Source organism: Cervus canadensis, chromosome 25 (assembly GCF_019320065.1).
Source record: "Cervus canadensis isolate Bull #8, Minnesota chromosome 25, ASM1932006v1, whole genome shotgun sequence".
NCBI classification, from domain to species: Eukaryota; Metazoa; Chordata; class Mammalia; order Artiodactyla; family Cervidae; genus Cervus; species Cervus canadensis.
The window spans coordinates 14,538,746-14,557,060 of record NC_057410.1 but is presented as its reverse complement, the minus strand read 5'-3'; the positions used below and the strand labels follow the sequence as shown (position 1 = coordinate 14,557,060).

General features: G+C 36.9%; 1 protein-coding gene across 1 annotated transcript in view; it reads left to right on the top strand.

Moving 5' to 3' along the window:
* CPNE8 (copine 8) overlaps window positions 1-18,315 on the top strand; it is a 260,545-nt gene that overhangs the window by 168,520 nt on the left and 73,710 nt on the right. The window contains exon 11 of the mRNA XM_043446546.1: window positions 3,504-3,579. Within this exon, the coding sequence (XP_043302481.1) occupies window positions 3,504-3,579 (76 nt within the window). The remainder of the gene's footprint in view (window positions 1-3,503; window positions 3,580-18,315) is intronic.

The following is an 18,315-nucleotide window of genomic DNA, read 5'->3' as shown; positions in this document are numbered from 1 at the left end:
GTAATTCATGTGAAGCAAAATTGTTAATATTACTGGTAAGTTAAGATTACAGCATGATTGTGACATTGACTTGAATATATTTGCAACATTCAATAATGCCCATTGGTTACCAGACACTGAAGCAGATGCTGAGAATATGGAGATGAAATTAACATCTTTCTTTTTCTTTTTATTTATTTGGCTGTGTTGGGATCTTTGATCTTCATTGTGGCATCTTGAATCTTTTTTTAGTTGCAACATGTGGGATCTTTAGTTGTGACACTGGAATCTTTGTGGCATGTGTGATCTAGTTCCCCACCCAGGGATCGAGCCAGGGCCTCCTACACTGGGAACAGAAATTCTTAGCTACAAGACCACCAGGGAAAGTCACTCAGCTTTCTTAACTTTGAGTATGTTATAAAAACTAAAAGGGGAGATATATAAACAACAGCTATTATACAATATAGGAAGTGTGATGATAGAATTGTTTTTAAAAACAGAGAAAGCACACAAAGGAGGAGAGATTTCTTAGAGGAGATCACAGTTAAGCAGTAGTGTAAAAGGTAAGTGAAAGATGTCAAAAATGGGAAAGATGGGCACTTTGTTAAGTAGGGACTGTCTTACAGGTTTCAGATGTAAATATAAATATGCAAAATACTCCTTTCCACTATTAATAGAGTATAGAAATACTTATAATGTTCAAATTTTATTCAAAAATTCAATCAGTTTACTCTAGGCATTTTGAGAGCTGACTTACTACCTATAATATTAATCAATTTGTTCTCAATATCTGTTTATTTCTTCAGATTTTAAATAATATATTTCAATTATAAAAAAATTTGAAAACAAAAACTAGAAATGTAAATGGACACAAATCAGATCAACCACCGTGGAGGAAACTTTATTTTGTAAATGCAGAGAGCTTTGAGACTTATAACCCAGAATAATTATTTTAGTTAGAACCAAACTAACAAGAGATATCATAGCAGTATTATCTAATCTCAAGGAAATTGTTGGTTGTAACTTATTAGCAGAGTACTTTTCATCATATTCCTCTGTGTAGTGAGAATTGTTTCAATATTTTTGTATTGACAACTGTGAACAGATAAAATATTAAAATACTTTCTTTTAATCTTAGTAAAATCTAGTATAATTGACAATAAGGGAAAAGATGAGAGTAAATCAGTGAAGAGCACCTTCAATACTTTCTTTAAAGTATTTATTTATGATTTAATATACAGTATTTGAATTACAGAAGTTCACAAAGGAAACTAAATATTTTCATTCATTTCAAGAGATCTGTAACAAAACTGACCTGGAAATTATTCACTTATGCACCTAGATTCTGGAGATGTATTTTTGAGACAAATCACCTTATGTCTACGCCTGGTTATAATATTGCTATTGCCACTCACTACCTTGTGTTTATGACTAGTGTGGTGAGCTCTGGTATATGAAGCTTGTCCACACTTAACCAATATAAAAGTATTGTGTTTGAAGTACTTTAATAGAACCTTTTCTTGGTGACCATTACTTAAGATATCAAAACAGACATAGCAATGAAGAGAATAGATTCTAAGCAGAGTCTCAGAGATTTCTATAAAGATATCATGGTTATAAGCTTGCACTTCTGAAAGTCAAAGAGATTTATTTTATTTATAAGAAATATGTAGCATGAAATTACAGTTTTGTAATTTCCCCCATATAAATTGAAAGAGTGAATGCTGGGAGTTTTGGATTCACAAATACAAATATATTTTAATTATAGCCTTCAATCCTCTTTTCATTTACTAATTTCATGTGTGTATATCTGCTTTTAAAACTTAACTGTAGAAGAGGTCAAGGTGATACTGGGATAAAGAGAAATGCCCTATATAGATTACTGTCATAAATGTACAAGATCTTTAAAATATGGGAGAACTGGGAAACTGGATATCTAAATGAGTTGTATCTTACATCTTAATTTTTAAAAATTTATTGCAGAAACACTACTTATGACCACTAGCTTTTTTCTTTGAAATCCCAACTTTAGAAATCAGCTGTGGTTGGCTAGCCACAATTTGCTTATTGCTTGTTACTGGTTATCAGATCCATGGATTTTAGTGACTCAGAGCTAAGCATAAACCTGCCTGGAGTTTTGGGGGAAATACCTGTTTTTATGGTAACACCTCATGTTTGCAAGCAAATGGGCCGAGCTTAAATTCCATCATACAAATAACAACAGCAATACCCCTTTTTGTTATACTAATTCAGCTCCTACAATCTTTGATCTTCCTCCTCTAATGTATTACATTTCAGCATTGCACCAAATACCAGCATTTTATGTTTATGTCTCAGTGTGTGTTCTGTGTGTTCAACCTAGTCTTGACCATAAAATTAGTGTGTGTGTGTGTTAGCTGCTCAGTTGTGTCTGACTCTTTGCAACCTTACAAATCCTCTCTAATCTGCTGAATGCATAACACTTGTTTTACAATTGCATAAATCAAGCTCAATAATTACATTGTTAAGTATTTTATAGTGAAAACAAACATATGCTTTCTCAATCTTTACCCTTCCATGTCTAAATTGAGAAGGCACTTGTAGAAGTTTACTTTCTGAGAAGGCAGTGGCGATTGCTTTATGGTAAAGTCCAGAATAACCATGTTTGGTATTATCAATGTACTTTAGAATTATTAGTATAAAGCTTAGTGACTAATTTCTGTCGGGATAGTGTGTAATTTCCTCAGTTCTGTCTTGTCACAACAAAAACTTGAAGTGATGGACCAGTGTTACAGCTCAGTTTTATTTAGAAAGTAAAAGAAAATACATCCTCAAGGTGTGAGGACAAGCCAACCCAAAAGATAAAAAGATAAAAGAGGGGCCTAGCCTAATTTTGGCTCCTCTTTTTATATGTTTTTTCTTATTCCCCTGGCCTGCCCTATGTAAATTGGGCTAGCCAGGAGTCCTGTTTGTTTTACCTGAGCTCCTCACTCTGGTCCTCGGACCTTCCTTCCATTTTCGCGGGCTATTCCCTTCCTTGTCTTTTAGCCACCGCCATTCTGGACTCATTTTTCCTATTCTACCTACCTAACATTCCATGTCAACGTGGGATTCCCTTTTAAAAATAGTGATCTATTACATACTGGTCATTGGAAGGTTTGAAGATTTTGTATATTTGTGATTGTAATAAGTATGGTAATAAATTTTGTGTGTCTTAAAATTTCATCCTAGTTAATAATTAATCATTAGGATAGCCTAGATGAAATGCTTTTGAAATATGAGTTATTGACACTAATAAACCTTTGAAATATTAACATTGAAATATTAACATTGGTGGGATAAATGAAATATTTTTGAATACTAACAAAATGTAATTGGGGGTATACATAACAAAGTGTCAGTGTGTTTTAAATTATCATATTATTATTATTTTCATAGTAATATCAAGAATTGTTTCATGATAAGAATATATATTTAAAGTTTTAGTATATAATTAACAACTGTCTGAAAGCTAATACTATATGTATTTTTCTCCTTAATTATAGTCATGATTTCATTGGAGAATTTACAACAAGCTATAGGGAACTTTCTAGAGGGCAATCACAGTTCAATGTATATGAGGTAAGAGGAATTTTACTCTATTTTTTTCTGGACTAAGTACATTTACGCTTTTAAAATATAGATTTTTACAAAAGATAATTGCCAAATGTTACCAATATAAATAAGAATCTTTAAACTTATTGAGAAGATTGGTTTTTGAGATTAAATAATATTTCTCTTCAAATCATATGGTCATTTGAATCTACTTTGTTGATTTAAAATTCTTGCCTATGAAACATTTTCTTATTTAAAAAACATCTAATATGGATATAAGTTTATTTTTCCTTAAGCTTCAGCCTTTATGTTTTGCCTTCCTACTAACATTCTGCTCAATCCTTATTTTTAATTAATTTTTTATTGAAAGATAATTGCTTTACAGAACTTTGTTGTTTTCTGTCGAACCTCAACATGAAGCAGCCATAGGTGTACATATATCCGCTCCCTTCTGAACCTCCCTCCCGTCTCCCTCCCCATCCCACCCCTCTAGGTTGATACAGAGCCCCTGTTTGAGTTTCCTGAGCCACACAGCAAATCCCCGTTGGCTGACTATTTTACATGTGGTAATATAAGTTACCATGTTACTCTTTCCATATATCTCACCCTCTCCCCGTGTCCATAAGTCTATTCTCTATGTCTCTTTCTCCATTGTTGCCCTGTAAATAAATTCTTCAGTACGATTTTTCTAGATTCCATATATATGCATTAGAACACAATATTTATCTTTCTATTTCTGACTTACTTCACTCTGTATAATAGGTTCTAGGCTCATCCACCTCATTAGAACTGACTCAAATGGGTTCCTTTTTATGGCTGGGTAATATTCCATTGTGTATGTGTATCACAACTTCTTTATCCATTCGTCTGTCGATGGATATCTAGGTTGCTTCCATGTTCTAGCTATTGTAAATAGTGCTGCAATGAACAATGGGATACATGTGTCTTCTTCAATTTTGGTTTCCTTAGAGTATATGCTTAGGAGTGGGATTGCTGGGTCCTATGGTGGTTTTGAGTTTGAGTTTGAGTAAACTCCAGGTGTTGGTGATGGACAGGGAGGCCTGGCATGCTGTGATTCATGGGGTCGCAAAGAGTTGGACACGACTGAGCAACTATACTGAACTGAACTGAATGGTGGTTTTATTCCTAGCTTTTTAAGGAATCTCCACACTATCTTCCTCAGTGGTTGTATCAATTTCCATTCCCATAAGAGCATTCCCTTTTCTCCACACCCTCTCCAGCATTTGTTGTTTGAAGACTTTTTGATGATGGCCATTCTGACCAGGGGGAGGTGATATCTCATTGTAGTTTTGATTTGTATTTCTCTAATAATGAGCAACGTTGAGCATCTTAGGTCTGAAGTGAGTTTCTTGTAGACAGCATATATGTGGGTCTTGTTTTTGTATCCATTCAGCCAGTCTGTGTCTTTTGGTTGAAACATTTAATCCATTTACATTTAAAGTAATTATTGATATGTATGTTCCTATTGCCATTTTCTTAATTGTTTGGGGTTGATTTTGTAGATCTTTTTCCTTCTCTTGTATTTCTTGACTGTATAAGTCTCTCTAACATTTCTTGTAAAGCTGGTTTGGTGGCACTGAATTCACTTAACTTTTGCTTATCTGAAAAGCTTTTTAGTTCTCCATCAGTTTTGAATAAGATCCTTGCCAGGTACAGTAACCTTGGCCGTAGATTTTTTCCTTTCAGTACTTTAAATATATCCTGCCATTCACTTCTGGCCTGCAGAGTTTCTGCTGAAAGATCAGCTGTTAAGCGTATAGGGTTTCCCTTGTATGTCACTTGTTGTTTCTCCCTTCCTGCTTTTAATGTTCTTTCTTTGTGTTTAGTCTTTGTTTTTTTTATTACTGTGTGTCTTGGCCTGTTTCTCCTTAGGTTTATCCTATATGGGACTATTTGTGCCTCTTGGGCTTGATTGATTATTTCCTTTTCCATGTTGAGGAAATTTTCAACTATAATTTCTTCAGAAATTTTCTCATACCCTTTCTTTTCCTCTTCTTCTTTTGGGACCCCTATAATTTGAATGTTGGTGCATTTGATATTGTCCCAGAGGTCTCTGAGACTGTCCTCAGTTCTGTTCATTCTTTTTACTTTATTCTGCTCTTCAGAAGTTATTGCCACTGTTTTATCTTCCAGCTCACTGATTTGTTCTTCTGCTTCAGATATTCTGCTATTGATTCCTGGTTGATCGTGTGGATTTAATCTGCAGTTTGTACATCTGGTGGGAAGGTTTTGGGCCTTCTTCCTTAGCCACACTGCCCCTGGGTTTCATTTGTGGTTTTATTTCCACTTCTACATGTAGGTCATCTACTGGGATTTGCTCCTGAGGCTGCCCTGGAGCGCTTCGGTTTGCCCCTGTGAGGGCCAGGTGTGGAGGTGGTGCAGCTGCTTGGGATTCAGGGGTCCTGGCAGCACCAGGTACTCAGGGGAGTTGGTGGCTAGGGCAGTAGGAAATATAGTGCTCTAGAGGGGTATGGCAACCAGTATTGGCCAACACAATTCCAGGATTCTTGCCTGGAGAACCGCCTCCCCGATGGAGAAGGCTGGCAGGACACAGTCTACAGGGTTGCAAAGCGTCGGACATGACCGAAGCAACCCTGTGTGCATTTTTTTGCAGCTGCTTGGCTTGCGGGGACCCTGGTGGTGCCAAGTGTGCAGGGACATGGGCTGCCTCTGCCGCAGGAGTCATGGCCCTATCAGAGTCTTTTTTTATGAGCCTCTTGTAGTTGGCGATTAGAAGGCCTCTTTGGCCAGTCTTTCTCCATAGCTCTGCCTGTTCAGGCACTTAGAGGACTCCCTCTGTTGTTTGGTGCATCAGGTACATAGAGGGACCCCCCTGGCTGGGGTCCTACCCTGTAGATCAGCACGAGAGGCACTTAAAGGGCACGCTGGGTGGGGTCCTACGCTGTAGTCTGCATATCGATCACTTAAAGGAGCATCCTGGGTGGGGTCCTACGCTGTGGTTCAGTGCATCAGGTGTTTGATGGGCCAGCCCCTCTATGATTCAGCTGCTGATGCTGTTGTGTGGGGAGAGGCTATGGTGATGGCTCCACCCCCTACACATGACTCAGCAGTATCGCCTTGCTTCCATGGCTGTTGGCATTCCTCCACTGGCATTTCCCATGACAATCTCCTCCCTCACATCCCCTCACAGTCTCTCCACAGTCAACAGCCGCCCTTTCCTTGGGATTGCGCCACAATCCCTAAACTCCAGCTCCCAGCCACTGCGCCTTCCAGGGGACCAGCATCCCTGTCCGGGGTATGTATGGCTGTGGCAAGGACTGTCTGAGTCTCATCCCATTTAGGCTGCCACAGATCAGCTGTTTCACTCTCAGCCTTGAATGTCTCTCCTCTGACTCAGACAATTGCCTTGATGTGAGGATCGGACCCCTGCTTCAGTACTCCCACCCACCGAGGACAGGTCCAGTTCTACTAACACTCCTTTTTTTCCCCTAGTCTCTTCATTCTACTGGATTTTGCATGGTTCTATATATTCTTTTCCACTGTCAGCTACTCCTGTCCCCTCTCAGCTGGTGTTCTGCATGCACTTCTGTGTCTGAAGGTGTATTCCTGATGCATCCATGGAGAGAGATGTACTCCACATCCACCTACTCCTCCTCCATCTTGTTCTCACTCTCCTCAACCCTTTTTTAATAAAAAGAGAAAAATATGCATTTTACTTGTGTCAGCATGGTGTTACATAATAAGTTGTTTTTTTGCTTAGTGTGTTTGAACATCTTAACTGTTGTTTAGATGAAGACTGAAGGAAATGAAAAAGTATGATTCAGTCATTAAAGAAATCCAAGTTATCAAAGCAAATACATTAGTTATTTCTGACTTAAACCTACCTTGCCAGTTAAGCACCACATATTTGTTGAGCATAAGATATGTTCTAGCACTATTAATCCTTGAAGTTTGTCATCTGTTACATTTTCTGTAATAATTTAAATTTAATATACATCAATAGTAAAGGAGAATATCTCAGTACTTAGTCAATAATGATAACTATTTTCCTCCAACCTGACACTAAACTAAAATTGACCTCCTTTAAGTGGAGAAATCTCCTCCTGTTGCCTTACTAGGCTAAAGCAGTTGTATTTCACACATTCATTCATTTATTAGTTTATGAATAAGATATTTATCACATGGCTTCTATATTCTGCACTCTATATTAGACCAAAAGGATGGAGAGATAAATGAAAACTTCACTGTCTAATAGGAGAAACAAACACATAAAATATGTTTATATTACCTTGATAGGTGCTATATATAGCTAGCAGACAATGAGATATCTAGAGGGGAGTGCAGCAAATTTATCCCAAGAAACCTTCCCAGGCAAAGACAAAGTTGGAGTAATGGAGCAATTTTTCTATCTGCATCTTTCAGAAACCCATATTAAGGCTTAAAATAGATAGTGAAATTAGTATGACAGGTTGTACTTATATAGATATCTGTTCTTTCTGCATATCCTTAAGGTTGAAGAGGAACAACCCAAGCATATTAGTCCTTTTGTACTTAGAACACAGGTACTGCCTGTGTTCAGTAATAATGCTCCAGAGATCAATTACATTGAATTTCCTTATCTTTAAAATGTGTTCTTCTCTTTGGATCTCGCTGATCCAACAAAGTTTGCTTAATGACATTGGTGTCACATCTAATGACAAAGAAGCTTAGTAACAAATGTTCCTTATTAAATACCCTGCATGAATATTTGTGCCATAATTTCAGATAACAATGTGTTCTTATTCCTTATGTTATCAATAGAAGAGATTAGTCTGAAGAATATCTGAAAGAACTTTGTATGTTATATATAATATATATATAGATCTTGGTCCTATATACATTGGAAACTTCATTTTTTGCACACATGTAAGGAGATTCAGTTTGGTGAGGCAACTAGAGAAATTTTCAATCATTATTCTCTCAAATATTCTTTTGCCTCTTTCTCCCTTTTCCTTCTGGTACTCCCCGTACTTTCTATCTATCTATGTATCTACCTATCTACATATGTTTTTATGTTTGATCATATCCCACACGTCTCATATGATTTGTTCTTATTTTTTATTTTTGTTTCTTGCACTAGAAAAATCTCAGTTGACTTCAAGATTACTCATTATTTCTTCTGCCAACTCAAATGTTCTATTAAGCCTCTCTAGCAAATTTTTCATTTGTTACTATACTTTTAAAGTTGAGAATTTCTATTTGGTTCTTTTTAATAGTTTTGATCTTACTGATTTTTCTATATGGTGAAACGTTATTTCATAGTTTATTTCACACTTTATTTCTTCTTTATTTTTTAAATATATTAATAGTGACTGATTTGAAAAATTTATTAAATAAATTCCATATCTATAAGTTACCAAGGATATAGTCTATTAATTGCTTTTTTCTATGTATGGAGCATACTTTCTTGTTTCTTTGCATATCTTATAATTTTGGTTGTTGTTGAATGCTGGAAATTTTTAAAAATATAATATAGTTACACTGGAAATCAGATCCTCTGCTTTTTCCAGGGTTTGCTATTGTTGCTGTTTATGGGCTTAGTGACTTTCTTAAAATAATTCTGTAAAGGCTCTTTTCCTTTTCTGTGTGGGTCACTGCAGTCTGTGCCTTGTTAACTAGTGGTCAACACATAATTTGACCGAGATTTGTGTATGTTGGTGCACTTCTTATATGTTCCAAGTGTAATAGTCTGCCTTGGCTTTCACTTGATGCTTAAACAGAGACTCAGAGTCAGCCATAGATGATGAATTATGGTTTCCTCAAGGTCTTCCTTGGCCATTCACACAGTTCTACAGAAGCACATGGCCTTCTAGATCCCCAGTAATATGCCTGAGCTTTTAAAAGCCCTCCTATTTGACACTGGATCAAGATGGTGGGAGAGTAGGATATGGAGCTCATTTTCTCCTGTAAATACATAAAAAATACACCTGCAAATGGAAGAGTTCTCATAGAACATCTATTGAACATGAGCAGAAGACCTCTGACTTCCAAAAAGGCAAGAAAATCTCTGGGCAGGGCAAAAGAAAAAAGTTTAAAAAAAAAAAAAAAGAGAGGGGGAGAAAGGAATAAGGATGGGACATGTGTCCTTGGGAGGGAGCTGTGAAAGGAAAATTTTTCTGCATGAAGGGAAGTCCGTTCACTGGCAGGCAGGTCCACAGGGACAGAGGGAGCTTTGGAGACTCAGAGGAGAGCATAGTAACTGGTTCACTGAGGCCAAAGCAGAGAGACTTGCACAGTCCGTGCTGCCCAGCACTCCCAAGCGTGAGGTACTCATCACTGAGGTAGTGAGGGGCTTGAGCTTTGGAGGTCAGACCCAAGGAAGAGGACTGGGGTTGGCTGCATGGAGATAGCCTGAGGGGGCTAGGGTGTGGTGTGAGAGGAGGCCTGGGCCCAGCAGGGAGGGAGGGCAATATTGTTGGGCAGGGGTGGGAGGAGAGGGGTGGGCCCAGCACAGGAGCTTCTTTCTCTGCACTCACTCTGAGGTGGCAAGGCACCGCCAAAATAAGCTCCAGGGGTAGGTACAAGCCACTGCTATCATCTCAGACTCCAGAGGAAGTATCAGACTGCTGGTGAGGCTCTGTGACCAGGAGCCAACCACTGCTTCTGTTTTTCTGGGAGCCTGCTTGAGCTGTCTACCTGCACACCCCTTATCAAGGGGATAATGGCCAGCACATGCTAAGCAAAGACATAGCAAGCCTCCAAACCAAAATAGCCTTCATACCAAAAAAATACTAAACCATTCAAGCTACACAGAGAATCATCTGCATATAAATAGCCCTTTAAGACTACAGTAGATGATTGTTTCTGCTAAACTCACAAGAGAAATATAAGCAAAATGACAAAGTAGAGGAACCACTCTCAGTTAATAGACCAAGAGAATTCCCCCAAAGGAACAAACAGTGAAACAGACCATTTGAATCTAATAGACACTTAGTTCCAAATGGAGGTAATGAAAATACTGAAGAAATTAAGAAAGGATATGGACAGAAATGCAGATTACAGTAAAAAAGGACTAGAAACTATAAGGAGGAGCCAAGAAAAGTCAGAAAATTTATTTGCTGAAATGAAAACTGAGCTGAAAGCAAAATGAATAATGCAGAAGAAAGAATAAGTGATATGAAAGATAGAATAATGGTCAGTAACAAATCAGAATAGCAGACAGAAAGCCAAATTGGGGGGAAAAAATTGAAAGCAATATGAGACCTATGGGAAAATATAAAGTGTGCCACTCTACACATAATCAGGGTTCTAGAAGGAGAAGAAAGAGAAAGGACTGAAAATGTATTTGAAAAAATTGTGGCTGAAAACTTTACAAATGTAATCATGGAAACATATATTCAGATACAGGAAGCACAGAGGGTTCTAAACAAGATGAACCCAAACAGACCTACACCAAGACATGTTAAAATGGCAAACATTAAAGAGAAGATTCTAAGGGCAACAAGAGAAGAACAAGGAGTTCATTACAAGGAAATTCCCAGAAGGCTATCAGCTGATTTCTCTACAGAAACAGGGCAGACCAGAAGGGAGTGGCAGAATATATTTAAAAGTCTTGAAAGGGAAAATCTGCAACCTAGAATACTCTATCCAAAAGTTTGTCATTTAGAAAAGGCAGAGAAACAAAGAATTTCTCAGACAAGTAAAAGCTAAAAAAAATATGGCAACAATAAATCTATCCTACAATAAATATTGAAACATCTCCTCTAAGTGGAAAAGAAGCAAGAAGATATAGGAAGAAGAAAATCATAATTTGAAACTAAATCACTTAAATTAACCAGTACACAGATCAGAGATAGAGGTGGAAAAAAATATATTTTTGAAATCAATGATAAACACAAGGAACAGCAAAAGGATAAAGATGAAGGGGTAAAAAATGACATCAAAATCATAAAATATAAGGAAGAAGTAAGAAAATGCAGATTCTTTTTTTTTACAGTGTGTTTGAGCCTATATTGCTGTCAGATATAGGAAGGTGTTAACATACTTGAAAAACAGGGAAACCACAAATCAAAAACATACAATAGATTCACAAAAAATCAAGAGAACACAAGCATAAAATAAATCATCAAACCACAAAAAGAAAGCAATAAGGAAAAAACAAAAAATCAATCAGAAAACAAGGTTTAATATGTCAATAAATATTTGCTTATCAATAAATGGGCAAAGTAATATTATTGTTGTTGTTTAGTTACTAAGTCATGATGAACTCTTTGCCACCCCATGGACTGTAGCCTGCCACACGCCTCTGTCCATGTGGTTTCCCAGACAAAATTTTTGAGTTGGTTGCCATGTCTTTCTCCAGGAGATCTTCCCAACCCAAGGATAGAAACCACATCTCCTGCATTGCAGGCAGATTCTTTACCACTGAGTAGACTCCCTTCTTATTCACAGTCTCAATAAAATGTTTTGTTTTTATTAATATTTATTGATGTATCAGTTCAGTCTCTCAGTCGTGTCTGACTCTTTGTGACCCCATGGACTGTGGCAGTCTTCCTTGTTCATCACACCAACTCCCAGAGCTTACTCAAACTCATCCATCGAGTCAGTTATGCCATCCAACCATAGTTCCTTTCAAATGTTGTTAGTTTCTTGCTATAAAACAAAGTAAATCAATCATACAAATACATTTCTCCACTCTTTTAGATTTCCTTCTGATTTAAATCACAATAGAACAATGAGTAGAGATCCCTGTGCTAAACAGGAAATTCTCATTAGTCTATTTTATACATAGTAGTGTAGATATTTCAGCCCCAGTTTCCCAATTCATCCATCCCCTCTTCCTCCCTTGGTAACCATATCTTTGATCTCTACATCTGTAACTCTATTTTTGCTTTGCAAATAAGTTCATCTCTACCATTTTTTTGAGATTCCACATATAAGCCATATCATGCAATATTTGTTTTTCTCTTTTGGCTTACTACACACTCTGTATGACAACCTCTAGCTGCATCCATGTCTCTGCAAAAGACACTCTTTCATTCCTTTTTATGTTTGAGTAATATCCCATTATGGACTTCCCTGGTGGCTCAGCAGTAAAGAATCTCCCTGCAAGGAAGGAGGGACAGTTCCAATCCTTGGGTCAGGAAGATCCTCTGGAGAAGAAAATGGCAACCCACTTGAGAATTCTTGCCTGGGCAATCCCATGGTCAGAGGAACCTGGTAAGCTACAGTGCATGAGGTCACAAAAGAGCCAGGCACAACGAGATTACAACGAGATTACAATATGCTGTCTATAAAAGACCCGCTTAAGGGAAAAATACACACATAGATTGAAGGTCAGGGGATGGAATGCTTGTATATTTTGGAGATTAATCATTTATCAGTTGCTTCCTTTGCAGTTATTTTCTCCCATTCTGAGGGTTCTTTCCACCTTCTGCATAATTTCCTTTGCTGTGCAAAAGCTTTTAAGTTTAATTATGATCCATTTGTTTACTTTTGTTTTCATTTCCATTACTCTCGGAAGTAGGTCAAGAAAGATTTTGCTGTGATTTATGTCATAGCGTGTTCTATTTATATTTTCCTCTAAAAGTTTCATAGTTTCTGACCTTACATTTAGGTATTTATTCCATTTTGAGTTTCTTTTTATGTATGCTGTATCTTATTCTTATACATGTAGCTGTCCAGTATACCCAGCACCATTTATTGAAGAGGCTATCTTTTCTCTAGTGTATACTCTTGCCTCCTTTGTCAAAGATGCCAATTGATGCACAGGTTTATCTTTGGGCTTTCCATGTTTTTCCTTTTGTCTATATTTCTGTTTTTGTGCCAGTACCATACACTCTTGACGATAGCTTTGTAGTATAGTATGAAATCAGAAAGTTTGATTGATCCAGCTTCATTTTTCTTTCTCAAGAATTCTTTGTCAGTTCAGGGTCTTTTTTATTTCTGCACACACTATATAATTTTTGTTCTAGTTCTGTGAAGAATGCTGTTGGTAATTTGATGAGGCTTGCATTGAATCTGTAGATTGCTTTGGGTAGTATAGTTATTTTCACAGTATTGATTCTTGTGATCCTAGAACAGGCTATATCTCTTCATCTATCTGTGTCATCTTTGATTTCTTTCATCAGCATCTTACAGTTTTCTGCAACAGATCTTTTTCTCTCTTTAAGTAGGTTTATCCCTAGTTATTTTATTCTTTTTGTTGCAGCTTATGCAATTCAATTTCAGGAAAAAAAAAATCAGAAAATGCACAGAAGACCTAAACAGACATTTCTGCAAAGAAGACATACAGATGGCCACCAAACATATGAAAAGATGCTCAGTATTGCTCACTATTAGATAAATGCAAGTTAAAACTACAATGAGTTGTCACTTCACACTGGTCAGAATGGCCGTCATTTTAAAAATCTACAAACTATAAATGCTGAAGAAAGTGTGGAGAAAATGGAGTCCTCTTTCACTGTTGGTGATAATGTACACTGATACAACCACTATGGAAAACAGCATGGAGATTCCTTCAGAAACTAGGAATAAAACTACTGTATGACCCAGCAATCCCATTTCTGGGCATATATCCTGAGAAAACCATAATTCAAAAAGACCTATGTGCTCCAATGTTCATTTTTCACTGTTACAATCACCAGGATATGGAAGCAATCTAGATATCCATTGACAGGTGAATTGATAAAGAAGTTGTGACACACATATACAATGGAATATTACTCAGCCATAAAAATAAATGAATTTGAGTCAGTTGAAATGACGTTGATGAACTTCGAGTCTGATATACAATGAAATAAGTCAGAAAGAGAAAACAGATATCATATGCTAATGCAACTATATGGAATCTAGAAAAATGGTGCTGATGAACCTATTTGCAGGGCATTTCTAGAGACAAAGATGTAGAAGACAATCTTGTGGACACAGAGGGGGAAGGAGAGGGTGAGATGAATTGAGATAGTACCATTGACATGTACACACCACCATGTGTAGAACAAGTAATGGGAAGCTGCTCTGTAACTCTGTGACAATCTAGAGGGATCAGACGAGGGGGTGAGAGGAAGGCTCAAGAGGGAGAGAATATATATACTCATGGCTGATTTGTGTTTTTGTACAGCAGAAACCAACACAGCATTATAAAGCAGTTATCCTCCAATTAAAAGTAAAAAGTGAGGGGCTGGAAAAATATTTTATACAAATGGAAATGAAAAGAAAGTGGGAATTACAATACTCATAGCAGATACAATAGACTGTAAAGCAAAGACTATATAAAGAAGGTAAAAATGTATATAGAAGAAGGTATAAATAGGAGATACTTAATGAAAAAAGAGTCAATACACAAAGAGGATTTTACAGTCATCAGCATATATGCATCTAATATAGAAGCACCCAAATACATAAAATAAATACTAACAAGCATAAATGGAGAAATCAACAGGATTGTAGTAACAGTAGGAGACTTTAACACCCCGCTCACATCAATGGAAAGATCTTCTGAACAGAAAATCAATGAGCAACAGAGATCCTGAATGATGCAATGGAGTAGTTAGACTTAATTGGTATTTTCAAGACATTACATAAAAAAATCATAATACACATTATTGTCAAGTGCACATAAAACATTCTCTAGGATGGACCACATACTGGGCACAACAAACCTCAACAAATTTAAGAGTATAAAAGTTATTTCAAGCTCATTCTCTGACCACAACAGCATAAAACTAGAAATCAACCACAGGAAAAGACTTAAAAAAAAAAAAAAAACATGATTACATGGAGACCAAAGGACAAGCTGCTAAAAAAATGAATGGATCAAAGAGGAAATCAAAAGGAAATTTAAAAATACCTTGCAACAAATGACAAAACACAGTCAACAAAATCTATGAGGCACTGCAAAAGCAGTTCTTAAAGAGAAGCTCATAGCAATACAGGTCTTTATCAAAAATCAAGAAAAATTTCAAGCAACCTAACCTATCACCTAAAAGAATTAGAAAAAAAAGAACTAGCAAAACCTAAAGTCAGGAGAAGGAAGGGAATATTAAAGATCAGGGAGGAAATAAATAAAACAGACTAAAAAATAAAACAAAAATTCAGTAAAACCAAGGTCTAGTACTTTGAAAGTATAAAGAAAATTGAATGACTCTGGCCAGGCTCACCAAAAAGAAAAGTAAAAGAATCCAAATAAAATAAGAAATTAAAAAAGAGAGTATCAGAAATCTGATACTGCAGAAAACCAAAAAAAAAAAAAAAACATAAAAAAGAATACTATGAACAATATATGCCAAAAAATTTGACAACCTAGAAGAAATGAACAACTTTCTAGAAAGATATAGCCCACCAAAATTGAATCAAGCAGAAATAGATAATCGAACAGACCCATCACTTGAAGTGAAATAGAATCTGTAATTTTTTAAAAAAGAAAACTACCTTTAAAAAGCACCCTGTAAACAAAAGTCCAGGACCAGATGGTTTCACAGGCAAATATGATCACATATATAAAGAAAAACTGTTTCTCTTCAAACTCTTCCAAAAAAGAGGAGTGAACACTCCCAAGACATTCTGTGAAGCCACAATCACCCTGTACCAGATAAGATACCACCAATAAAGCAAATTACAGGTCAATGTCTTTTATGAACATAGATTCAAAAATTTTCAACAAAATATTAGCAAATTGAATCCAACAACACATAGAAAAAGTTCCTATACCATGACCAAGTGGGAAGGAAGAGGTAAAATTGTCACTGTGTGTAGATGACATGATAGTGTATATAAAAGACTTCCCAGCTGGCCCTGTGGTCAATAATCTACCTGCCAACAGAGAAGACACAGGTTTGACCCCTGTGTCAGGAAGATCTTCTGGAGTAGGAAACCGCAACCTATTCCACTATACTTGCCTGGAAAATTCCATGGACAGAGGAGCCTGGAGTGCTATAGTCCAGTGGGTTGCAAAGAGTCAGACACAACTGAGTGACTGAGAATATGGCACACAAGGACTCCATACAAAAATTGCTAGATCTAAAACATGAATTCAGCAAAGTAGCACAATGTAAGATTAACATCCAGTTGTTTTGGTGCTATTATTTTCTCTCAGTCTGAGAGCTGTCTTTTCACCTTGCTTATAGTTTCCATCATTGTGCAAAAGCTTTTAAGTTTAATTAGGTCACTTCTGTTTATTTTTGTTTTTATTTGCATTACTCTTGGAGGTGGGTCATAGAGGATCTTGCTGTGATTTATTTGGAGAGTGTTCTGCCTATGTTTTCCTCTACAAGTTTTATAGTTGCTGGTCTTACATTTAGGTCTTTAATCCATTTTTTAGTTTATTTTTGTGTATGGTGTTATAAAGTGTTCTAGTTTCAGTCTTTTACACATAGTTGATCAGTTTTTCTCAGCACCACTTGTTGAAGAGACTGTCTTTTCTCCATTGCAAATTTTTGCCTCCTTTGTCAAAGATAAGGTGTCCATAGGTACATGGATTTATCTCTGAACTTTATTTTGTTCCCGTGGTTTTGCACAACAAAGGAAACTGTAAGCAAGGTAAAAAGACAACCATCAGAATGGAAGAAAATAATAGCAAATGAAGCAACTTACAAAGAATTAATCTCCAAAATATACAAGCAACTCATGCAGCTCAATACCAGAAAAATGAACAGTCAAAAAGTGGGCAAAAGACCTAAACAGACCTTTCTCCAAAGAGGACATACAGATGGTTAATAAACACTAGATAAGATGCTCAATGTCACTCATTATTAGAGAAATGCAAATCAAAACCACAATGAGGTACCATCTCACACTGGTCAGAATGGCCATCATCAAAAAGTCTACAAACAATAAATGCTGGAGAGGGTATGGAGAAAAGGGAACCCTCTCACCCTATTAGTGGGAATGCAAACTGGTACAGCCACTATAGAGAACAGTGCGGTGATCCCTTAAAAAACTGGTAATAGAACTGTCATACTACCCATCTCTCCCACTGCTGGGCATACACCCCAAGGAAACCAGAACTGAAAGAGATGCATGTACCCCATTGTTGATTGAAGCACTATTAGCTAGGAAATGGAAGCAACCTAGATGTCCAGCAGCAGGTGAATGGATAAGGAAGTTGAGGTACATATACATAATGGAATATTACTCAGCTATTAAAAGGAATGGGCTTCTCTTATAGCTCAGTTGGTAAAGAATCTGCCTGCAATGCAGGAGACCCTGTTTGATTCCTGGGTCAAGAAGATCCACTGGAGAAGAGAAAGGCTACCCACTCCAGTATTCTGGCCTGGAGAATTCCATGGACTGTATAGTCTATGGGGTCGCAGAGTCTGACACAACTGAGTGACTGTCGCTAAAATGAAATGCATTTGAGTCAGTTCTAATGAGGTGGTTGAACCTGGAACCTATTATACAGAGTGAAGTCAGAAACAGGAAGACCTATACTGTATATTAACAACACACACACACACACACACACATATATATGTGTATATATATATATGGAATTTAGAAAGATGGTACAGACGATCCTACCATGTGGCAGCAAAGGAGACACAGATGTACAGAACAGATTTTTTGGACTCTATGGGAGAAGGCAAGGGTGGGGTAATTTAAGAGAATAGCACTGAGACATGTTTATTACCATATGTAAAATAGATGACCAGTGCAAGTTTGATACATGAACCAGGGTAACCAAAGCTGTTGCTTTGGGACAACCCAGAGGGATAGCATAGGGAGGGAGATGGGAGGGGTGTTCAGGATGGGGGGACACATGTATACCTGTGGCCAATTCATGTTGATGTATGGCACAAAACCATC